This window comes from Mesoplodon mirus, assembly GCF_964341445.2.
Source record: "Mesoplodon mirus genome assembly, chromosome: 2".
NCBI classification, from domain to species: domain Eukaryota; kingdom Metazoa; phylum Chordata; class Mammalia; order Artiodactyla; family Ziphiidae; genus Mesoplodon; species Mesoplodon mirus.
This window is the reverse complement of record NC_138977.1, coordinates 195,607,172-195,633,229: the sequence shown is the minus strand read 5'-3', so window position 1 is coordinate 195,633,229 and position 26,058 is coordinate 195,607,172. Positions and strand designations below refer to the sequence as shown.

The 26,058-nt window shown below is 40.4% G+C and overlaps 1 protein-coding gene across 4 annotated transcripts in view; it reads left to right on the top strand.

Moving 5' to 3' along the window:
• Window positions 1–26,058, top strand: part of CPEB3 (cytoplasmic polyadenylation element binding protein 3) — a 180,217-nt gene that overhangs the window by 149,048 nt on the left and 5,111 nt on the right. For all 4 annotated transcript variants that reach the window (XM_082630111.1, XM_082630114.1, XM_082630112.1 and 1 more), the window contains exon 9: window positions 6,205–6,386. In XM_082630111.1, coding sequence (XP_082486237.1) covers window positions 6,205–6,386 — 182 coding nt within the window. The remainder of the gene's footprint in view (window positions 1–6,204; window positions 6,387–26,058) is intronic.

Genomic DNA, 26,058 nt, shown 5'->3' with positions numbered 1-26,058 from the left:
GCTTTCTATGGAAATTCTAGGGAAAAATTTTTTTGAGGTAAATATTCAGTAAGGTATGACATACATCTAGAGAACATACATGATGAATTTTTCTAAGAGCATTTATTTCAGACATTCTGCAGATATTCTGGTAGTCCACATGTATTAGGAATCACATCCTGATTTATGATTAAGGAAATAGGAGTATTATAACCGTAGCCTTTTTGTTCAGTGAAGTGGTAGCAGGCAGAAATCATCTTTATGTCAAGTTTGTCAGCACTAGAAGCTTTTTCTTTTTCTTTTTTTTCTTTCTCTCTCTTTTTTTTTTTTTTGGCTGCACCGTGCAGCAGGTAGTATCTTAGTTCCCAGACCAGGGATGGAACTCGCACCCCCTGCAGTGGAAGCACAGAGTCTTAACCTCTGGACCTCCAGGGAAGTCCCCCTGCCAACACCTTTTTTTTTTTTTTTTTTAACATCTTTATTGGAGTATAGTTGCTTTAGAATGTTGTGTTAGTTTCTGCTTTATAACAAAGTGAATCAGCTATATGTATACATCTATCCTCATATCCACTCCCTCTTGCATCTTCCTCCCACCCTCCCTATCCCACCCCTCTAGGTGATCACAAAGCACCAAGCTGATCTCCCTGTGCTATGCAGCTGCTTCCCACTAGCTATCTGTTTTACATTTGGTAGTGTATATATGTCCATGCCACTCTCTCACTTCATCCCAGCTTACCCTTCCCCCTCTCCTTGTCCTCAAGTCCATTCTCTACGTCTGCATCTTTATTCCTGTCCTGCCCCTAGGTTCATGAGAACCATTTTTGTTTTTTTAAGATTCCATATAGATGTGTTAGCCTACGGTATTTGTTTTTCTCTTTCTGACTTATTTCACTCTGTATGACAGACTCTGGGTCCATCCACCTCACTACAAATAACTCAATTTCATTTCTTTTTATGGCTGAGTAATATTCCATTGTATAAATGTGCCACATCTTCTTTATCTATTCATCTGTCAATGGACACTTAAGTTGCTTCCATGTCCTGCCTATTGTAAATAGAGCTGCAGTGAACATTGTGGACACCTTTTTTTTTTTTTGTAGAAGCTTTTTCTTTCACCAAGTCCCAAGTTCAGAATGAGTTGTCTCAGATAAACTCCAGAATTGGCATACTGACTTGATTAACTTCATTGCCCTTAGGCTTAAGGACTTTATAATGTCTGTTTGTTTGCTCCTCCTCCAAAAAAGCAAACTCTCACCCACAGCCGATGTCAAAGTTTGCCATATCAGTGGCAGTTTGAGCAACATTAGCATAAAGCCAAAGTAAGACTGGGATGAACTGGTGCTTATGGAGCAGAAACCAGGCCAAGTAAATGTTAAGCAAAGATTTATGAGTAGAGGGAAAAACAACTGCTGGACAAAACTAAACATTTCAGCACTGCTCTTTGCCCAGCAGTGTGCTCAGAACTCTCATGTATGTTTAATCCTCATGATAACCCTGTGAGGTTATAAGTGGTAGACTTTTCATTTAGAGATAAGGGAGCAGAGTTCAAAGGGGGTGACTAGTCAAGACCACAACAAGTGAGAAAGTCAAGGTTCAAACTCAGATCTCCAGACTTCAAGTTTGGGGCTCTTTGCACAGAAGGAAGCTGCTTTATCAAGCTGAGATCTGAGATGTTGTCTCAGTAACAGCAATAACAGTCAATCTGGTACCAGCTCGATTTAATCAAGTTAAAACTCTTATCCTTCTTACTTAGCTGGTAGTTCATATCATTTATGTGAAAATATTCTTAACTTCCCAACGTCTCATGCAGGGTGGAAGCTAATGAGCACATTTCCTCCACTAAAGATGTGTGAACTGCGTTCATGAACCAACTCAGCAATCGTAAACCCAGAAAGTCCACCTTCAAGTTGAATTTTCCTTTCTTTCAGAAGTCCAGACCTCTTGTCATCCTGAGGTGCCTTATGCCTCTTTCCTGTCTGCTTTGTTATTTCCAAAGAGGAGAAATGTAGCTTCTAGATTCACAATTTAGAATTGTGTGTAGTATTTCCCTCAGGAATCCTCACTCCTGCTCTACCCTGTTTGGCTCTCATAGTGTCTCAGACTTATACATTGCCTTAGGCTAGCTTTGAAATCTAATTGAATGACAGGAACAGGATCTTGGGGTGGGACAGGATGGGGAGTCATCATGATTTTCTTTCTGATGAACTGAAGTCCCTTTCAGATCTCTGTGAAGAATTAGGAGCAAAACAAGGAACCACAGGTGGGGTTCAGATTCACCTTCAGGGCATAGTCACCACAACCCAGAGGAATTCATGGAAACGCTATACACTACATACAACTGCAATATTCTTTTTTCCTTCTCCAGTCTGGGACATGGTGAAGCTCATCACAAGAGCCAATGTGTGGGTTATACTCATAGTAGTGTACTGTTACCATGGAACAGTTGTTTATGAGATGACTTGAGTTGTCTTAAGAGCACAGAACATCTTATCCAAAGTACAGAATGCCCTTGGATATAGCTACCAGAACTCTTAATTTCCCACCCCTGTGGTGACCAGACAGACGCTGTGAACACTGTCTGGATTGAAAGGAAAAAATAGAAGTGGTTTGGAGATTCCTGACTTCCTCATGGACTCTATGCCTGCTGTCACCTCCATCTGTCTGAATTTCAGCCTCTACTTGTATGTCCTGCTCCGGTAGCCTCATCTTCCTCAGGTTAAATGTTAAGAACGTGCTCTGGGGAGCTACGCTGTCCTTGTCCTCTACAGAGGATGGTTTAGAATGAGGATTCACTGTCATAGGTTTAGTGGGTGGTTTGACTACATTTTCCAGATAAGACACTTCCTTGATCAAGGACTCACATTTCTTTTTTAAAAATTTTTATTTATTTATTTATTTTGCGGTACACAGGCCTCTCACTGTTGTGGCCTCTCCCGTCACGGAGCACAGGCTCCGGATGCGCAGGCTCAGCGGCCATGGCTCACGGGCCCAGCCGCTCCGCGGCATGTGGGATCTTCCCGGACCGGGGCACGAACCCGTGTCCCCTGCATCGGCAGGTGGACTCTCAACCACTGCGCCACCAGGGAAGCCCAAGGACTCACATTTCTTGAGCAGGATTGAGAGCATAAGGTATAGATAGACCCACGAAGGTTTTAGTTGACTTCTACCAGATCCTTACTGCTTTTTTTGTTTTTCTCTCTTCCTCCCAAGTAGTCAAAATGGTAGCCCTCTTCTTGGCTCAGCTTCCCCCTAATCAGAGGAAGGGAATTTATATGGGACTTTCCTACATTAACTGATAATACTCACTCTAAAGAACCCTTTAAAACCTAGTCTCTAAAAGTAGTGGTACATTATGACATCTGTAGGTGAATTTGTATCTTCCATATAAAAAATATTTTCGGATTGGAAATTTGTAGGATTTGAGGAGAGCTTGCTCTGTGTCTGTTAGTTACCTATGTAGTGGATGAACTGTTAGTATTTTTTTTAATGCTGTTTTTACCAACTGGTTACTTTTCTCAATAATTAAAAACTCTGTTTAGTACTTAGGTGACATACCTCTGGTGTTTGAGCCCAGCATGAGCTTAGCCTGCAAGAAGTATTCTTTTAGTGAAGACTTGCTGATTGAGTAAAGGACCAAATACAAACAGCAGTTGTTTGGTCATTATTTACTTTCCTTCAAGGGTCATCATAGTATTAGAACTTTTGTAGTTAAAATACAGATTAAGGTAGAGAGATGGGTAATCTTCATATTCTTCCCCCCCAGAAAACTTTCTTTAGTCACCTTGGTTTCTTTCTTGTAGTTTCTCAACAAATTGCCCTTCACTTGAGTGAGACTTCATTGGCTCAAATGCCTGCAGAGTTTTGGGTGGCCAAGAAAATGACTGTATATAAGCTTTTACGTGGAAATTATTTATTTATATAGTTTTCATAAAACATAAGTGAATGAGGGTTTCTTTTTCCTATCAAAAGTACGTAACTGCCAGCAGCATCAACCGTGACCTAATCTTTGGCACGTGAAAATGATTTTCCAGCAGCCAGATTCACAAAGTGCTTGTGGGAGGTGCCATCTCTGGCATCTGAGGACCCCTAAGGTTCCTTTGGAGACCAAGATGCAGTAGAAGAACCTGTGGTTACAGTAACTCTTCTCTTCAGCTGGAGCTTCAAGCTCACAGCTGGTATGTATACCTTCTTTGTAAATTAGATATTTTCTTGAATCCTTCCTACGGGTGGAAGACAAGTGTATTCAGTCCCTTGACAGCATTCTTTTCCTGGCCATTCACCAGGCTGAGGGAGTTTTCACTGTCTTATTCTATTCCAGAGGAAGCCACGTCTTTGGAAAATTAGTGTTTAATTTCCAGGCCCTGAGGTTACATATTTTACTAAGCCCACTTGACTAATAAAGGAAATTCATTAATGACTGCAGTGAATTAATTCCACATTCAGTTTCTTGTTCTCTGTAACTGGAATAATGTTAGTTATGTGAGGAAGTCCCCAAGCCATCAGAAGTTGTTGGGGTGAAGTATGAGGACCCACTGAACTCTGATATTTAGGGTACACACATGATTCTTATTGCATTGTTTGAATGAATGTGATTCCTGGATCCTGCCCCAAGACTGCAGTCAGGGTTCACTTGGGCTCTAACCAGCAGTGTTCCCTTGGCTGATGTGACTCAGTAATTCTGATCATAATGGGATCATTGGGATAGCTTTCTGCTGTTCTGTCTTTAAAAGCACTTATTCTCTGGCTTAATTATTGCTAATTTATTTTCTCACCTTCTGAAAACTACCTGTTGGTTGGAAGTCATTCTTCCAGTTAGAAACAGGCACTTAGAAAACAATTACCAGTATTAAGCAGTCTGGTTTGGGGACAAATTTTGAAGAAGTTGAATAGAAAGACAGCCTTCCTGTCTGGCGATACAGCTTTCTTACTGCCTCAGCAGCTTCCTATTACAGGAACCAGTAGTACTTGGCTTTCCTTCTGTTTGTAGCAATCGTACGCCGTTCAGCCCTTCAGCCCTTGTGCCTGCTGCAGAGTTCTTCCCCTGCCCCTCCAGGTTGTGCTGCTTTCCTTCTCCCCAGGTACTGATTCCTGTGGAGCTCTACTGTCTGATGGTCTTTGCACACTGGCTGTGTCCCAGGTCATCATCTGTCTTCCCTGTCTGCTCCTTTCCAAATGCCATGTGTAGGTGTTTGAGGGAAGTGGATTCTTGGGTCGTTCGCCAGGGGTAGGACTAAGTCTTTTGGACTTAAGCCATGTGAGTGGCCTGAAAGGAATGGTCATACCTGGAGGAGGTGCCATCCAGTATCAAGTAAACAATTACCTTCAGGCAATGTGGATCCAGGTAAGTAACTGCTATGTGTCTCTCCATGGTACCTTTTGATGAGGACAATTTTAGAATATCAGACCTTTGGAATGGTCCAATTTCCAAGTGCCTTCTGTACAGGTGTTTTGCAAATATACCAATATAAAGGTATACTTAGAAGAAATATGGTGAGGTGTGCAGACCAGACCTCTGGATTTATAGCAGGGTGTAGGATGAGTATGTTTTTACTGCCTTTGTAGCAGCTTAGTGTTTCCTGGCACATTGTAAGTGCTCAATAAATCATTGCTGCTGTGATCATTTTTAGTACTATTATTTAAGAATTCAGTGTGAGAAGTTAGTATGGAGAGTTCTCAATTGGGAAAGTATATACTCTTAAAATCTTTAGTTTTTTTTTAATTGTAGAGATTTACTTTAAGCCTGTAAACATATTGCCTCTAGTTAAAATGAATTAAGTTCTTTTTTAAATTAAATTCTTTCTATAGCTTGATCTTAATACAGTAGTGTGACTTTAGTAATTGCTTTCAGTCCTAGAGGTCAGTAAGTAGAGCTGTTTCTTATTAACTTGTTAGGGCACCTGAAATGCTTTGCCTACCCAGGGCCCACTCCAGTGGACTAAGCAGTTAGAAATTAGAACAGGAGGATTGCTGATAGATCATCTCTTTTATACTGTTGCTGAAATTCTGATTATATAAACTCTTAAATTTTTTTTTCATTTTATTTTCAAATATCCTATGAGGAGCTCCCCTTCTTGAGCTGTAAGACTGGTGTAGACACTCTTCATGAGACTTAACATGGGTTTTCCGTTTCTTAATTACACTGCATGATCCTTACATAGTCCTTCCTTCTCCTGGGCAAGAGTACCTTCTAAACATTTATACCGAACAGTGTTTATTTTCTTGCAGTTGAACTGGCAATGATCATGGACCGTTTGTATGGCGGTGTCTGCTATGCTGGCATTGATACGGACCCAGAGCTGAAGTACCCCAAAGGTGCTGGCCGCGTGGCATTCTCCAATCAGCAGAGTTACATTGCAGCCATCAGCGCTCGCTTTGTGCAGCTCCAACACAATGACATTGACAAACGGGTAAGCAACTGTTCAGGGTATAATTGCTATGGGAAAGAAATGAAATTTATTCTGTGGGCCCTTGGGGAGAAAAGCACCTTGTGATCAAAGTGAGCAGCTCTGCCTTACATGACATTAGTCCATGAGTCCATCTAGGCTGCCTGAAAGAGAGCGCCCTTTGTATTTAAGGCGTTAATGAACTTTCTCTCTCACTCGTCTCCAGGGTGATGTTACACTTATGAAAATAACACTGCAGAATTTAGCAAAGCAAACCAGTGCTGTTCAAAATATGATGCCAACAGCACGTTAACGAAGATTGAGAGCTGTTAACCTGCTTGACCCATGTGGTACTCTTAAAACAAACAAACTTGAACTAACATTTAATGTTAATATTCAGGAGTATACATAAAATTTTGAAGTTCTGGTTTCTTTTAAAATTGCAAGAACATAGGGACTTCCCTGGCATTCCAGTGGTTAAGACTCCGTGCTTCCACTGCAGGAGGCACGGGTTCAATTCCTGGTCAGGGAACTAAGATCCCACATGCCACACAGCATGGCCAAAAAAAATTGCAAGAGCATACGTGGTAGCAGTCACTGGAGCCAAATAGCTGCTGTCCCCTCCAGTCCCCTCTCCAGCTCCCATAGTTCTTCTGCTCATACCAAATATGCATATCAATTACCTGCCTCTTTGCTCATTGGTGTTACCTACCTGACCAGTAGAGGCACTCAGATTTGCTAACTCTCATCTAAACAGGGGGCAGTAGAGCTGTAGGGCATTGGTGTGCTCAGTTGGGTTTGGAGACAGACACAGGTTTAAATCCCTTAAATTCCAGCTCTGCTGCTATTTGGAAGCTTGGGGGGAATAGAAGGTATTAGTAGCTAATCTGGGACCTGTATGGATAGATTAAAAGATCAAGTGGGAGAACATCAAGTCTTAAACACCTCCCTATGCAATTGTACAGTGGTTGTTAATACTTCCAGCAAAGGCTGTTCTTGGGGCATACACTGGACTAGAATAAGTAAAGTAGTAAATATGTCGTATTACAAAGTTTCACCTATACTCTCTCTGGTTGACTGACTAATTTTGCGTAGTAGACCTAAGTTTCTTAGGAGGTGAAAGTTTCAACTGGTGATGAATTTTTTTTATAGTCAACAGGATTACATTTTCTTTAAGACATAGATCAAATTATAAAAGCCAGTGCTTAAAATAAGTAGTCTATTTGCTGCATCTACTGGGATCCTTAAAAGTAAGTAGTGGTGGTTTGTTTTTTAATTAAAATGAATGAAGTTTTACAGAATTTTGAAGCACTCTGAATCAGTGGAAACTCAGGGGTGATAAACATTCAGCTCCATTCCTAGTTTTCAAGTGCCCACAGCACCCCTTCTGTATCAGTAATTCCCCTACAGACTGTAAGCTCCACAGAGCTTGCCCATTGCTTGATGTATAGATACAGTAGATGCTCGATAAACCTTTGTTGAATTGACAAATGGTGTTATGTGGAGTGTTCTCTTAACTACTGCTGCTGGTGGACTTGCTAGTGCCTATACATCTGTGAGTCTGAAGCCCCAGATTCCATTCCATTTAGACCACTCTTGCCCCCATCACTGGTGATCCCAGGCAATAAACTTAACCTGAAGGGCACTTATGTTCTCATCTCTGTCAAAGTAGCTTTCTTTGTTCCCCTCTGAAGCCAGAACTAATGAGACTTCTCAGGAGGTAGGTCCTAGAGATGATAAAAGAAGGTTCCACTTGCTCATGCTTATATCCTTCCTTTGCTCTGACCCTAACAACCTCCTGGCCTATTCCTTAGTTAGAAGGGAGCACACTTACCCCAGGGATTACAGTAATCTTTGAACCCCTTTAAGCATCATAGAAAATTCAGGCACTGTTTGTTTTATTGCCTGCCTCTACTCTCACCCCTGCTATGCTCATGCCCTCAGCATTGATTCCCATACGACTTTGACGTAGGTAAAAAAGAAAGAAGTGGCTTTTCTTTTGTTAGCGTAATCATAGCTCATGCTATAGAAATATATTTGGCACATCAAACTTCTCAAGACTCAGGAAAGCCATTGACTGTTTTCTGCTCATTGTATTTGGGTTAACCATACCCTCCATATCTTAGAGTAGTTCTTGATAAACATTTAGGGTAACAGCCAGTTGTAATGGAAGGAGTATGGAGTTTGAACCTAGAACAGATTCCACTACAGTTAAACCTTTGCTGCACCAGTCACTGGTGACTCAAGCAAGTTACTCAATGCCGGGAGCCTTGGGTCCTCATCTGCAACTCCCTCCTGGGGATGGTGTGAAGATTAAATGAGATTTGAAGATTGAACAGCCAGAGTCATATGGCAGTTAATAGATGTTTAACTGGCACTTGCTGGTTAATAGTATTCATCTTGCTGGAAGTATACTAACACTGTTGTTAATATTACGTAGCTTGAATTTTATCGGTTACTCTGCTGAAGATGCAGTGAAATGATACACTGGTTAGTGAAAAGGGCACTGGCTAGAGTCAGATGACCAGGTCTGGTCCTGTTCCTGGTGGGCTGTGTGATTTTGAGCAGGTCACTTAAATTCTGAGTTTCAGTGTATAATGAGGGCAGTAGTAATAGCTTTGTGTATCTGACTAGATTGTTGAGAAGCCCAGAAGAGATACTGAGCAAGAAAGTAATATATACAATGTGACTCACTGGACACATGTAGAGTGGGACTGTTGTGGGCAAAAGAATGCCATCTCCATCCACATGGTGTCAGAAGGGACCTATCAGTTCCTTCAGTGCCCTAGGATGAGAGTCATCTAAGTGGGAGAACTGGAAGTCATTGAAAGTGACGGATTCCTTTCTCTCCCTGTCTCCCAGCTCCATCTTCATGCTCTTTGTTTGCCCTGACCAAGGTGCAGACCATTTTCTTTATTATAAGAGAAGGAAGTCAGCTTCCATCTTGAGTGGGGCTCCTTTTTCACCGGTCTTCTGTGAATATTACACTCCTTTCTCCCAAACTGTTACTCTATCCTCTTGTTTTCTTCTTGCTTTGAACATGGCCAGCAATACCTTGTTTTGTTGTCTCTGGCATTCTGAGCCTCTGTTAACTGCACCGTTTGCTGTAGATGCTTTTTTAGGTTGATTCTACTTTTATATTTATGTGTCTTTCTTCTAAAGCTTAAGTTTGAGCTTTCCAGAGAGCTCCCATTATATATAAGCATATTAGTATTTCCTTAGGTAATGCCCTTTTTCTTTCTCAGGGGCTCTCTTCTTGATTGACCATGGAGAATTTCTGTTGTTGGGCACACCCTTCTTTCCTGAATAACCCTTCCAGGTTTTTAGCAATAGTCTCATAGCTAAGGTTTTGAAGCTTTGAAAGTCAGTGGCAGGTGTCTACCTGTGCCCACAATCCCTTTGCCTTGCTATTGCAAATTCCAAGATGCTATAGTCTTTTTCTCCTTCGTTCTAATGTTAGCCTAAAGTTGCTTTTAAACCGAGGCCTTGACTATTTTGAATAGCTTCAACCTTTATTATCCTTCTGGTCAAAGGAATCTCTTTTGCTGTCTGTATCATTATAAATGCAGATTCAGTGGAATCAGCAGATTTAAAAAACAAAAACAAGTATAGATGGCATCTTACAGGCCACTTGCTTCGTGTTTGCAGCCCTTTCCTCTTTCACTGTTTGCCCCATATGGAGAGTGGGAAAGGGCCTTCTGCAGAGCAGCAATGTCTGGAATCATGGAAGTTCTAGCTCTGTGTAAGGTGTCTGTTCTCAGGCTGCACCTTTCCTAGGTAAACTGTGGGAGGTAAATGAAGAAGGATCTGACTGGTATATTTCATTAACCTCTTTTATATCCAACCACCTTTTTTCAAAAAGGACATCTCTTTTGAGAGTTTGTATGTTTATGTATCGTCGTCGTTGTTGTTATCGCTGCTCTTTGGCTAAGCTTTTAGATGGAGTGATGTATGGGGAAAATACAACCTTTATGGAGTTGATTTCTTCTCATCATCCTAGAGACTTCTGGCTTGCCTATGAATATAAAATATGCCAGTATGCAACAGTTACAGAAACAGTGGCACCTATGGCTTTGGCACTTTTATCTCTGCTGTCATCTCACTCATCCATGTCATCATCTTTAAAGAAGAGGTGATTTAAAAAATTTTTGTTTTGGAAACAACTTTATTGAGATATAATTCATATACCCTACAAATCAACAATTTAAAGTATTCAGTTCAGTTTTTAGTACATTTACATAGTTGTACAATCATCACCACAGTCAATTTTAGAACACAGGAAAAAGTATTTGAATGTGCATCCTTCAAGTCTGCAATAAAAGGATCAATTGAATAATGACCCCAGTGAGGACAGGGAGTTGGGGGATAGTGCATTTATCCTGTATAATTTTACTCAGCTCATTATAGGGAGGGGATCCTACTTATTAACTTGTGCTCTTTGAAGTCACAGGAACAAGGCAGCCCAGGCTGTTGTGGCAAATTTCTTCCCCCTGCTATGGCAGTAATTAGGGTCCCCCAAGAATATGTGACTTGTTGGAGTGGGCTGATAAACGTACGCATCAACAAGCTTTTCGCCATAGTATGCGCAGCAATGGGAGGACTAGCAGAGGTGGAAGAGGCTTCTGATGGTAGTTCCTTACGCAGCTGCCATGATCTTGACTCTGCTACCTGTGCCCAGAGATCTGAATGGGAGTGCTTGGCACTTGGCTGACACTCAGTAAGTGTGTAGAATAAACTAGGATGGTATATGGGAGAGCAAGGACTAGAAGCAACCCCAATTCAACTTTTGCCCAACTCCATTCTTTACATTAAAAACTAAAGTGATCTTTTAAAATCATGATTTGAATCACATCTTTCCCCCCTTTAAACCTTTTGATTATGTTCTACTGCTCTTTGGTTAAAGGTCAAAATCCTTAATTAACACCGCCTACATGACGCTTCGTGTACTACATACCACCTCTGCCTCAGCTCCCATTTCCTCATCTTGAGTCAATCACAGCTGGCCTTTTTCTCTATTTTACAGAGCGATCATGGATACTGTTTCCTCTGCCTGCCTAAAGCTCACTTTTCCTTCAGGTCTCAGCTTAATTGTGAAAATTTTAGGAATCCTTTCTTCAGTGGAGCTTACATCTTCCCCATAGATCATTGTCATAATACCATCTATTATTCCTTTGTGGCATTAAATACCTCTGTAATGAAGCAATGCTTTAATGTCCACCTATGCTTCTAGACTCTGCAGTCGATGAGGGCAATCAATGACTGTGTGTCTCTCGTGTTAGCTACTGTATACTCAATAACTGACACACAGTGGACACACATTATTTAATTATATTTGAATGAATGAATGAGTTGTTGAATGAATGCTGATTGAGAACTTCCAGATGGGAAGCCCTTTGGCATGTCCAGCTGTCCACCAGAGGGCACTCTGCACAGCTTTCTTTTTTTACTTAGTTAAGCACGCACTTGAGTAATAAAGAAGTTTAGGTTTTGCTGTTTAGCATATCAAAAAGTATTCTTTGACACTTATAGTACATTAAAGCTAGACTTTAACTTGGGCATGACCTCATCCAACCCCCTTTATTTACAACAGAGAAGAATCTATGAGAGGCTTGGAGACTCTCAAGACACCTGTAATTGACATGAGAGCTGCCTCTGCTTATGGAACTCCCTTCCCGAACGTTGCTGCTCATCCAGGGTCTAATGTTTCTTTAAACCCACTTCTTCTATGAAGTCATTTTCCCACAGACCTGGATAGGAACCCCTGAGTTGTGTTATAGGTCCTTTAGTTAGTTTTATACGTGTTTCCATATTTCATGTAACTTTTCAGGTGAACATATACTGCACAGAGCAGGGCACGTCTGGAGTTTGATATCAGAATTTGTCAGTATGTCTATAGGTCATTTTGAATATTAACAAAATGAATTTGAAATTTTTTTTGCAATTGTTTTGATTTTAATTTTTATGTTGTCTTCATGTAAACCCTTTTTTAAGTCAGTGTGAGCCAATGCAAGTCCACTGGATTATAACATTTAGTGAAACTGGCATTTTTGCTGTCATAATGACCCTTGTTATTGAACATTATTATAAATGAGACAAATACAATTCATGCCTCAGTTTTTACTTCAAAAGAGAAGTTATTAACATCTTGAAATAAATCCTTTAAGGCTTACATTTATGCATATTTTATGGCTAATGTTCAACAGTCACTGGTTATTCATCCCTATGATGACAATATCGAAGTTGTTGTCCCAGGGTTCTCAGCATTTCTTCTGCCTTGGCATACACTCTCATGGGTAACAGAGGCTCCCTAGAACACTAATGCGGGGGAGTGTTTATGTATCTAAGGGTCCCACACCCACTCCTGCCATCATCACCCACAGAACCATGACTGCAGTAAAAAAAAAAAAAAAAAAAGTGTCCTGGCTTAGGAACTGAGACATCTGAGTTTATACTCCTAGCTCTTCTCCCAGCCATGATGTGACCTTGGGCAAGTTACTTAACCTTTTGAGGCTTGATTTTATTGTCCCGAAGTAATAAGGACACTAGCCTAACAACCTTAAGGTTTATTCCACAGATACACAATGAAGGTGAAGAAGTGCTCTGGAAAGTTGTTAGGCTGTACAGATGTTGATCTGTATCATTGCTGAGCTTGGCCTATTTAAACTGCGCTGTTGATTCCTAACCATATGTCCAAGACTAATAGTCAATTTGCTCTCTTTTTTTTTTTTTTTTTGTCTTTTAAAGTGCCTACTCAGTTGCACTCAGAATCTTTAATATAAGGATAATGAAATAGTTGAAGTTGACACTAAAAAAAAATAAAAAGAAAATTTAACATAAGTGCCAATCTATCAACATGCAACTTGGATGTTAGTCAAGACATGTATGTAGAGACTCAAGTTTCCTTTAAAGGTGTAAACACCTGGATGCATTTTCTATTTAAAGGATTGAAGGTGTTTCTCTCTTTAGTCTAGAAAGAGGTGTTTTTACCAGTATCTTCTCTGCTAATGAAAAGATTTTGAACCTGAAATTTAGTAAAAGGTTAGGATTAAATTTTACTTATATTCTTTTGAACAGTGTTTCTGTGAAAAACTGGAACAGTTTAAAGTATTTAAGTACAATAAGGGCAAAAGAGGGCACCTGTACTCATTCTGTCTGTTTTAATGGTATTTTTAGAAGTGATGCCAAATGAACACTTAAGATGTGAAAGCTCTGCTAAATCCAGTTTTCTTTATAGCTCGTCTAGGTCACTTACATATGAAAGATTTTTGTAGTGTGAAAAATGAGATCATTAGAAAATGGGTAATCTTTTTACATGGCCATTTTTCTGCTCTTTTGTCTACTCTCCATGGTCCTGAGAAAATTTGTAAGGGTAGAATCAGTTGAGTCTCCCTTAATCTAAAAAAAAAAATATGATTTGATTTATGTGAACTATTTCTTTATAAAAATCTCAGGGATCCCTCCCACAGCTATTGTTTAGCACAGCTATTGTTCTAGTAGAAAGGATACTAGACTAGAATCAGCCAATCTTGGGTTTAGTCTTAACTATACCTACTAATTGTGTAGCTTGAAGGAAGGACATGTGTATATGTGTGTTAAAGTGGTTTTGAAAACTATAAAGTACTCTGTCAATACACAGTGACACTGACAACACATTAATTTACATGAAATCATAAATGACTAATATTTGAGCTCTTCTGGAAGATGTTTATTAGACAGTCTAATTGGAATTTCACATTATAAAAGGAGTTAAATATTTCAGGCAAGATAGGGGTAATGTTGGTTGGTTATTTGGGTTTTTGAAACAGGAGGAGGAACTCTCAGTAGGCAGGTCTGCCCTGCCCAGGAATCTGTCCCTAAAATTAGTTCCCCAAATCATCATTTCCTACATTGTTCTCCATGAAACATGAATCCCTTGGGATTTTAATATTTATTTTACAAAAAAAATCTTTTTCTGAGTCAAATGAGTTTAGAAATGCTTTCTTGAAGAAAGTTAAATAGGCTAGTTTATTCTAGGACTTCTTGGAAGCTTTTATATACTAATCTCATTGTGAACATCCAAGAAGGAAACAATATGCAATTTTCCACAAATTTTTTGATCATGGAACTCTTCTAAAATGTACCATCTCTTGGGAATAGTGTTCCAGGGAACCCAGTTGAGTAATTAGTGTTTTCAGCTTCTTTTCTTCTTTCATGCTCAAAATCAAAAGTTTAGTAAGCAGTTGATTGTTTTTCCTTTCCTTGGTCCTTTTTCCAAGTTTGTCCCACCCACAATATAGTCTCTCTCTTTTTTTTTTTTTCCTTATTGTGGTGAAAAAAACACATGAGATCTACCCTCTTAACAAATTAAGTGTACAGTACAGTATTGTTAACCATAAGTCCAACGTTATACTGCAGATCGCTAGAACTTTTTCATCTTGCATAATCGAAACTTTATACCCTTTGAACAGCAACTCCCCACTTCCCCCTGCCCCCAACCCCTGGCAATCACCATTCTACTTTCTGCTTTCTATGAGTTTGACTACTTTAGATTCCTCATATTGAATCATATGGTGTTTGTCCTCTTGTGAATGGCTTATTTCATTTAGCATAATGTCCTTAAAGTTCATCCATGTTGTCACATGCAACAGGATTTCCTTCCTTATTACTTCTGGATAACATACTGTTTTATGTATATACTACATTTTCTTTGTCCATTCATCTGTCAGTGGGCATTTAAGTGCACCCACACCTTGGTTATTGTGAATAATGCTGCAGTGAGCATAATAGTGCAAATATCTCTTCAAGATCCTGCTTTCAGTTCTTTTGACTACCCAGAAATGGAATTGCCGGACATGTGTCTTCTATCTACAAAGGGTTGGGGTGGGGTAGCTGCATATTCAGAATGCTGGGAAGGGCACTGAAAGCATGGTTGCTATTCTCTTTAGTATGTGTAGTCCTTCACCTCTTGATTTCTTGAGATTATCTGTTGTATCTTTCTAACACATCAGTCTCTATATAAGTAGGGAAAATAGTTTTGAAATCAATATACCATTGGGAAATAATGTTCCCTTGACTCTATTTTAGCTTAGTGTAGAAGACCTGAGAGTCTGACTTTGTTAGCTAATTTGGAGCTTTCTGATACTTTTATTTAAGGAACATTGTGATAGTTAAGCCATAGCACACCATATTTGCTTTGAATAGCACTTTTTAGAATAACCCATTTTTTATTTAGTGAGATGTTATCCACTGCACCTTTCTTTGCAAGCACTTCAAGTACTTCACACATTTAATCTTTTTTCCTCTCTTCACTAAAAACATATTGGGCCTGAATTTTAGCTAAAGATTATCAAAGGCTTTATATTTTTAGCCTACATGAAGATTAATACGAACTAGTAACCATACTAACAGAAGTGCTGATAATACTACTCTTTGTCCCTGGCCACAGCTAGAATATATGAGATGACTCAATAGTAAAAGAAGTGAGGGTTCTGACGACCTGTTCCCAGACTATTTCTGCTCCTAGCCTTAGTCTGGGACTCCCACAACCCAGCCTTTAACTTGCTGCTGTTACTGGCCCTGGCCTTGATCTGGCTTGAAAGTTTCCCAGCTGTAGCTATAGCTATGTTTGGTTTGACCCTTTGAGAGGAAACAACACCCAGAAGTGAGTTCAAATATTTTCTGAATACCACATGGGCTTATTTTGAAGCCCTGGGAGTCTCAGAGCCTTTGACTAGAAATAGCTTTTAAAATAGAGTTTGGGTCATCTTAAGAAAGAGAGAAAAATATTCCTCTTCTCTGAATGGCATGGGACGTTTTTGTCTTGTCTCTCCTTCCTGGTCTTGACCCCTCATCTCTTCTGTCCTTTGCTCTCTTTTTATTGTCTTCTCCTGTGGGATTGTGATAATTTTTAATGTGAAAACTCTTTAGAGTGATTAAGTGTTCTTCTTTCCTTCTCATATTTGAGTTTAGACGCTGTTTATGAGATTGTTAATGGGAAAAAGACAACCACAGTTTTTTAAGTAGTTATCTCAGTAGGATATTCAAGTTTTTTGACCCCAGAAGGCAGGGGTATCAGTCAGTTAGCAGTTTCTTGGTGAGTGCTTATTTTTACTTGGAAGAGCTGGTCCAAACCTCTAATATAGTAGAGGAAACTGTGGCCTGCAAGGTTATGATGTAGCCAGTTAAATGGATAGAGCCAGAGGGCTCTGCACGTCTGCATCCTGGGGAGTTGAGGAGTGGTGATGCCATGGCAGTCATGCATTTTATAGATTTAAAATGACTTTCTTACCCGTTGTTCTCTATATGATATACTCTTCTACTACTAGAAATTGATTTGGGGCTGATTTATATACCCTCACCTCCAGCCCCACTCCCAAGCAGCATGGAAGGAAATGAGATTAGAGAGTGAATGTATGATGTATGCAGGGTTCTGTCAGCTGGACCTTCTTCGTTTCATGAAAACGTAATCTTAAGACCAAACCGAGCACTCACAGATCTCTCTGTGTTCTATAGACATATAGCAAAGGTGTCAACATTAGCACACATGAGTATGTTTCCTTGTGGGAAAGGCATAAGGGTGATTTTAAAACCTTTCTTCCCCTAGCACCTGAAAATATGAAAAATGGTCAATCCCATCCTTGGAAAGGTAAAAAGAAAATAAAATTCAACCATTTTCACTGTGTTTATTTTAATCTACCCCAGATTTCTTCTAAAATTAATAACTGTGAATTTGCTATAACTGGAAGGTTGTGGATAACTTTGTTGCTAAGGAAAAGCTATTTTCACGTTGCTGCTTTAATTTCCTAGGCATCTGTCATCTGCTTTCTAAACAGCAGGATTCCAGCTCATAGTTGAAAAACTAAAAATTTATGTTTAAACATTCTTAGTATTGCCTGCTGGTGGAGGACTTGCTTTAGCAACTGTAAAGACACCATGTTTAGTGGGAATGGTAATGAGGTTACTGTGGATTTTAGGCCTGGATAGATGTACTCTGTGACACATGCCAAGAAGATTAGGAATACGTTATGGTTTTTTTTGCGGTATGCAGGCCTCTCACTGTTGTGGCCTCTCCCGTTGCGGAGCACAGGCTCCGGACACGCAGACTCCGCAGCCATGGCTCACGGTCCCAGCCGCTCCGCGGCATGTGGGAACTTCCCGGACCGGGGCACGAACCTGTGTCCCCTGCATCGGCAGGCGGACTCTCAACCACTGCACCACCAGGGAAGCCCTATGTTTAAAGCTTTGAGTACACCAAAAAAATTGGTCTTTCCAGGAAGCATGTTGCTCCAGATGATAAGAAATGGCTTACCTGACTTCTGGGCAGGCCTTTCCAGACAGTTATCCCTGTTAAATTATACCTCTTCACTTGGCCTCTTTCTCCAGTTTGTCCACTCTGAAATCATTGCTGCTGCTCATCTTCCAGCCACTTGTAAACATGCCTTACCTGCCTTGGGACGGCTGGGTATCTGACAGACTTAATTTGTTTTTTTTTTCCTGTCACCGAAGGGCAGACTGCAGCAGGGGCCAGCTGTTCTTAATATGACCTTTAGCACATAATTCAAGCTGAGCCTGACCTTGGCTAATGCCTCCTTTCTCATTTCTACAACCTTTCAGGTCCAAGGAGAGAGAACTCCGGACCTGTGAATAGTCTATGGTCTCCCTAGGTATCACCTCTCTGCCACCAAGAGCTCTTAGTCATTGCTTTGTTTACTTTAGGAGGTCATTATGTTGACCAATATCAAAATGACTGCCAAGCAAAATATTTTCCCTAGCTTGTTAGAAACACAACAATGTCAACATTGAGATCAGTTTATTAAAGTATGGCTTTTTCTTCGCCTATATCATTCTACATATATTATTACCTTTTTCCATCTTTTTATAGCCACTTATCCAGCATTCCCCATCAGTCTTCCTTATCTTTAATAGTTATCCCTCATCAATAAGTTACACATGTTCTCAGCATCCTTGGGTATGGTCATCTCCATTAGGTGTATAGTATGAATTCAAGCGTTTCTCTCTGTAGGAAGTTCTCATCTCCAGGTCCTGTAAATCTCTTTGAACCAGAAGGTCAGCTTGGTGATTTGATTGGCTCTGTGAAGGGCTCTAGTATTTGAACTTTAATGGTCATGTAGATCACTAATGTGATCCCAGTAGGTTGGTGTCTCCAAAGTGCTGTAGCTTAATGATACTCCAGGTGTTTTAGGTGGTTAACAGAGAAGCCTCTTTTTATGTTATGTTATTTTATTTTTATTTTATTTGGGGGTATAGTTGATTTACAATGTTAGTTTCAGGTGTACAGCAAAGTGATTCAGTTATACATATACATATATCTATTCTTTTTCTGTTTTTATTTTAATAATTATGTATATGTGTATTGGGAAAAATAGAATTAATATGGATAGTCAGGTAAAACATCAAGTAATAGTACAGATGGTATTAGGATATGACAAAAACTACAAATGGTTGGGAATGCCTTTAAGAAACTCTCAAATAGACCATAAATTATTTTAAGGAAGAACTATGTCTTGTTCTCCATTGTATTTCAGTTTTTAATACGGTGGCATATAAGGAATAGGCACTCCATAAATATTCATCAAATGAATGAATCCATTTGAGCCAAAATAATCACTCTTCTTTAGCATAAGGACCACCTAACGACCAGTGTTCTTCATGCAGCTACTTCTCTTTGTTGATATAAATTGTCAGAGGTACCGCTTGACTGTTGCCCTTTGAGAGGCTGTGGTTGCCACTTTGCACATGTGTTTGTGGATCATTTTGACTCTTGGTGTATGTCCTACCTTTTGGGCAAGGCTGTACTCTTTGGATCAGTCCTTGCACACAGGTGCTGACAGCAGCTTTGCAGTAATAACACCAGTCACCTGTCTGGAAGGGAGCCCTCTGGAAGGTGTCGGAAACGGCCTCCGAGAGCACAGTGGCAGTCCAGAAGCCACATCCTTTACTTTTTTGTCTCTATCCAGAGTCTTAGTTAATGTGTGAGATTTAGCAAATGTGGTTATCTAGCTTTTAATACAATTAAAATGATGGGAAGTTGCAAAATTATAAAGGGTCTTTGAAAGGTATTAATAGAAGTGGTAGCAGATAGACACATTTTGAAGGAGGTGACAGAAAAAGTGAAAACTGTCCACTGCATTGTCCTACTTGCACTACATAAGGGACTCTGATAGTACCCTTGGCTTAAGAGGGGGAAGAATAAATAGTACATTCTAGGAAGATGTCTATCAAGAAACATCAAAATTCAAGATGTTTAGCACCAAAAAGAAAAAATGTCTGCTCCATGGAAAAGTAACTTATGAGAAATCCATTATTCCTTAAGGAAGCTGATAGAATAAGGTATCAGTGTATGCCTAGGCCTGGTGCCTCTGGCATGATAGGGCTTCATGGTAGATCTTCTGAAGCACTGTGTTGACTAGATCCCTCAAAACCCCTCATGCAGCAAGGAACATTGGTGCCAAGCTCAGCTGGAAGCCTGAATACACGGAAGATGGAGTTTATTCATATTGCATTTTCAGATATCAGCATGAATGTATTACTTGACCTTACATTTATTTGTTCAATGTTCTTCAGTTTGCAGTAGGTGCTTGTATCCATCACTCCACTAGATCTTAATATCCCCATGTTGTAGAAATCGTTTCAAAACAAACACTAATTCAGTCTTTTTCATGACTGCATGATATTCCACAGGGTAGATGTACCACATTTTATTTAACCGTTTCCCTATGAAATGGAGCAGGACCATGTGGGGCCCTCCTGGGTACAAAAGCCCCTCTGCGTCCCCCGTTTCTTGTTTGTAGAAAAGGCGTTAGTCTCCTAGGCCTTCCCTGAGTTCCAAAGAGCAGACTCAAGCAGTTACTGATTAGGAGAGTGAAGAAATGCAGAAACAAAGGAAAAATAGTCAAGCAACAACAGTTCAGCAATAAAATAGAGTCCTAGTTCCTCCTCAAGGGAAATACATAACAATCTGACACATATCTTTGAGTTGTTCTGCAGGAACTAAGACCCCACCCCCACCCCCACCCCCCCAGTGGAGGATGGTGACTACATGCTGACCACAAACTCACAGACCCTAGACTGGTTGGAACCAGAAGGTTGATGATTAAGATTCCTGAAACACCACCCTGTTACCTCACCACCAACCAAACAAGAAAGTCATGCCCCCTGCAACCCTCACCTCAAATGTGGCCTTTCAGAGCCCTTCCCTGAAAGCCATCAGGGAGTTTGGGTCTTTGAGCATGAGCCTCCCGTTCTCCTTGCTTGGCCCTGTAATAAAAGCTGTACTTTCCTTCACTACAACTTTGTATCGGTGAATTGGCTTTGCTTTGTGATGGGCAAGCGGACCCAAGTTCGGTTCCATAAAACTAAAATTTCTGAACACTGAAGATAAAGAGAAAATGTTACATGCTTCCACGTGAAAAGAGCTAGTTACTATCTCCTACAAAGGGAAAAAAAGAAAGAAATTGGCATCAGAGTTTTCATCTGCAGCATTGGAAGCTAGAACACCAAGGAATACTGTTGATTAGTCTGAGAGAAAAAGATGTGATCCCAAAATCCTGTATTTAGTCAAGATATTATTTCTCTGTCAAGAAGACTTGGAAGAATACTAGTAGCTTTATGCTATTCTAGAAATAAAAATGGAGAAAATAATCACAGTTGTAACAAAAGTCATAAATTACTTGCAATGAACCAAACCATAAAACTAGGATCTACATAAAGAAAGATTTAAACATAAAAAAATAATGATAATCTTTAAAAAAAAATCAAAGCAACTAGGTCTGTATGAAAAAATTAAGGGCCAGGTTGGCCTTCTTAATAAGGATTAGAAACTTAGAAGCTTCAGAAAGAAGTAAATATATTAGACTATGTAAAAATAAAATACATTTAAATGTCAAAGATTTCCTGAGAAAAGTCAATAGGCAAATGATGGATTTGGAAAACAATTGCAGGTTATTATTTATACTATACAAAGAACTCTTAAAAATTTGCAAGAAAAAGACATACAACACAGTGGGAAAATGGGTAGAAGATAATTCACATAAGAATTCACAGGCAATGCACCTAAAAAGATGTTCACATTTATTCATAGTCAGGAAAATGAAAATTAATGTCACTTTATTCTCATCAGACTGGAGAGCATTTAAAAGAGGTGATAATTACTTATTATGTGCTGATAGAGATGTGAATTGCTACATTTTAAAAAAGCAAACTAGCAAAGTCTTAAAATTAAAAATACCTATACTCTTTGACCCAATAATCCTACTGTTGGTTGTTTTTAATGCTATAATCCCAATGCTTAGAAATAAAACCACAGATGTGAGGACACATGAAAGGCATATTTATTGCAGAATTGTCAATAGTGGCAAAAACCTAAAAAACAAAGTAAATGTACATGTATGGGTGTTACCCAACCGAACTTGGGTCCCCTCACCTGTCACAAAGCAAAGCCAATTCACTGATACCAGGTTGTGGTGAGGCATTTATTGCAGGGCCAAGAAAGGAGAATAGGCAGCTCATGCTCAAAAGACCCAAACTCCCTGTTGGCTTTCAGGGAAGGGCTTTGAAAGGCAACGTTTGAGGTGAGGGTTGCAGGGGGCATGACTTTCTTCTGTTTGGTTGGTGGTGAGGTAACAGGGTGGTGTTTCAGGAATCTTAATCATCAACCTTCTGATTCCAACCAGTCAGGGGTCTGTGTGCTTATGGTCAGCATGTAGTCACCATCCTCCACCTGGGTGAGGGTCTTAGTTCCTGCAGAACAACTCAAAGATATGTGTTAGATTGTTACGTATTTCCCTTGAGGAGGAACTAGGACTCTGTTGTATCTCTGAACTGTTGTTTCTTGATTATTTTTCCTTTGTTTCTGCATTTCTTCACTCCCCTAATTAGTAACTGCTTGAGTCTGCTCTTTGGAACTTAGGAAAGGCCCAGGAAACTAAAGCCTTTTTCTACAAACAAGAAACGGGGGACCCAAGGTGGAGGTTGTATCCAGGAGGGCCCCACACCGTCCTGCTCCTTTTCAATCCCCTTCCCTTTTTAAAATTTATTTATTTTTTAAAAATAAATGTATTTATTTTTGTCAGCATTGGGTCTTCGTTGCTGGCCGTGGGCTTTCTCTAGTTGTGGTGAGCAGGGGCTACTCTTTGTTGTGGTGCGCGGGCTTCTCATTGTGGTGGCTTCTCTTTTTTTTTTTTTTTTTTTTTTTTTGCGGTACGCGGGCCTCTCACTGTTGTGGCCTCTCCCGTTGCGGAGCACAGGCTCCAGACGCGCAGGCTCAGCGGCCATGGCTCACGGGTCTAGCCGCTCCGCGCGGCATGTGGGATCTTCCCGGACCAGCGCACGAACCCGTGTCCCCTGCATCGGCAGGCAGACTCTCAACCACTGCGCCACCAGGGAAGCCCTGTGGTGGCTTCTCTTGTTGCGCAGCACCGGCTCTAGGTATGTGGGCTTCAGTAGTTGTGGCACGTGGGCTTAGTTGCTCCACGGCATGTGGGATGTTCCCAGACAAGGGATCAAACCCACGTCCCCTGTGTTGGCAGGCGGATTCTTAACCACTGCGCCACCAGGGAAGTCCCTGTTCACTTTAAAATGGTTAATTATTTATGACTTTAACCTCAATTTAAAAAATTAATTTAAGCTCTTAAAAAAAACTGAGGGACAAAATCCCCCACATAACCAAAATGCCACTTTTACACCTAAACAAAGGTAACATTAAAAAAATATATATATATATTACGGAAAGTGCCCTTTGTGCTAGGCTTGAATCTCCTTAAGTACTCTTTTCACATGTGTATATATTACAAAGGGCTATTGTCTTTCTCCTCTGGCAGCTTTCTTTTGCTGAATGTAATAGACCAATCCTCTCTCTCACTGCTGGATCCCCTTTTCTGGGCTTTTTGGGACTCCGATCTGGTTGCTGGAGCACCCTGAGTGTAGGCGTCTACCTGGTGGTAGAGGCAAAGCAGTCCTCAGCTCATGGACCAAAGGTGGAAAAGCTGGCTGCTCCTAGTTCCCCACACACCCTGCCTCTACCAGTAGTCCTCCCACCTCAGGGCAGAAGGGACTTAGTCCACCACTTCGCTCCTTCTTGGCCTTCAAGTACAGGGAGTTCAGGCCAGGTTACATACACTTTCATGAGCCTACAGCTCCCTTCCCCCAGGAGCCCACAATCTCTGTAGATCACATTCTTCCCCAGATCTATTCTGTCCTCAAGCTGCTTGAAGATAAGGAGAGATGCTGACCAAGGCAGAACTATAGCTAGGAAATGCCAGAGGAGCAAAGTGGAGTATTAAGTTCAAAGGAGGAAGGAATAGTTCCCTGTGGGACTGAAAGGCTGGGCCTATAGTTAATTTTCGACAAGGTTGGTGAGACCATTCAATGGGTAAAGAATAGTCTCTTCAACAAATGGTCCTGGGGCAACTGGATATCCACATGCTAAAGAATGAAGTTGGACCCCTGTTTCACACTATATACAAAATTAACTTGAAATCAGTTAACCTAACTATAGGAGTTAAAACCATAAAATTCTTAGAAGAAAACATAGGGGCAAGTCTTTTTTTTTTTAATAAATTTATTTATTTTATTTATTTATTTTTGGCTGCGTTGGGTCTTCATTGCTGCACACGGGCTTTCTCTAGTTGTGGCTAGTGGGAGCTACTCTTCATTGTGGTGTGTGTGCTTCTCATTGCGGTGGCTTCTCTTGTTGTGGAGCATAAGCCCTAGAGCACGTGGGCTTCAGTAGTTGTGGCATGCTGGCTCAGTAGTTGTGGTGCACGGGCTTAGTTCCACGGCCTGTGGGATCTTCCCAGACCAGGGCTTGAACCTGTGTCCCCTGCATTAGCAGGCGGATTCATAACCACTGCACCACCAGGGAAGTTCAGGGAGCAAATCTTCTTGACCTTGAATTTGGCAGTGGCTTCTTAGCTATGACATCAAAAGGAAGAACAGCAAAAGAAAAAAATAGATAAATTGGACTTGCTCAGAATTAAAAACTTTTGTGCATCAAAGAACATTTTCAAGAAAGTGAAACACAACCTACAAAATAAGAGAAAATATTTGCAAATCATATATCTGATAAAAGTCTAGTATCTAGCATACATAAAGAAGTCTTATAACTCAACAACAGAAAACAATCCAATTTTTAAAATGGGCAAAGGGCTTGAATAGACCTTTCTCCAAAGAAGGAATACAAATGCCAACAAGTATATGAAAAGATGCTCAATGTCATCAGTAGGGAATTGCAAATCAGAACTACAATGAGACATCTCTTCATACCTATTGGGATGACTATAATCACAGAAATGGAGAACAAGTGTTGGTGAGTATATGGAAAAATTGAAACCCTTTTACATTGCTGGTGGGAATGCAAAATGGTACAGCTGCTGTGGAAAACAATTTGGCAGTTCCTCAAAAAGTTAATTATAGAATTGTCATATGCCCCAGCAATTCTACTCCTAGGTATGTACTGAAAAGAATTGAAAACAAATATTCAAACAAACATATGCACATACATGTTCATAGCTGCACCATTCACAATGGCCAAAAGGTAGAAATAACCCAAATGTCCATTAATGAATGAATACATAAACAAAATACCATATATATACATGCATATACATACACAAACAATGGAATATTATTCAGTCATACAAAGGAATCAAATATTGCTATATGCTACATGGATGAACCCCAAAACATTATGATTAGTGAAAGAAGACAGACACAAAAGGTCACAATTATGTGATTACATTTATATAAAATATCCAGAATAGGTAAATCCATAGAGACAGAAAGCAGATAGGTTGTTGCCAGGGGCTGGGGAGGGAGAGAAGGTAGGGAAAACTGCTTAGTGGCTACAGGGTTTCCTTTTGGGGTGAAGAAAATGTTTTGGAACTAAATAGAGGTGGTGGTTGTACAACATTGTGAATATATTTAACGCCACTGAATTGTTCACTTTAAGTTTGTTAATTTTATGCTAAGAAGGAAAGAGAAAAGAAAGTCTGGGCCTCACTGGGTACAGGAAATTGCTGGGTGGGCTGAGCATGTAAGGTGGGAAGAAAGTGCAGGTAAGTTAGAGACCAGGTCGAGTTTGAGTTGGGGACTAGATGGGAGGGAGATTGGGGCAAATCCTGAAGGCTTTGGCTTACATTTGAGTCGCAGGGGACAGGCAGTAAGTACCCTGTTATACTGAGGCAGCTGGGCTTACTCCTGAAGGTAGGGGAGAGCCTGAAGGGCTTTTGACCAGGCAAGAGACATTGAGAAGGCAGATGATTGAAACGTCTACCTGGACATAGGAGAACTGACCCAGGGAAGGCCTGGAGCTTGGTGGCCAGTGCAGAGGCCATCAGTATTGGACAGGTGTGGATGCACGTTGTGGTGGCCTGGACTAGAGAGGAAGTAGGGGGAGTGATAACTACACTTAGTGAGGGCATCTGATGTGCCAGGCACTGTTCTGTGTGCTTTATGTGATTTAGCTCATTTGCTCCTCATAGGAACCCCATAAAGTACGAACTGTTCTTTTCCCCCAGTGTACAGATGAGGAAACAGAGGCTCAGAGTCCCTGAGAAATTTGCCTGAGGTTGTATAGCTAGTAATGTGGCTGGGATTTGAACCTAGGCAGATGACCCGGGAGCCACTACAGTTTTAATTATGATGCAGAGATGAATGTGAGATTCTTTTTTTTTTTTTTTTTTTTTTTTGAAGCCCACTC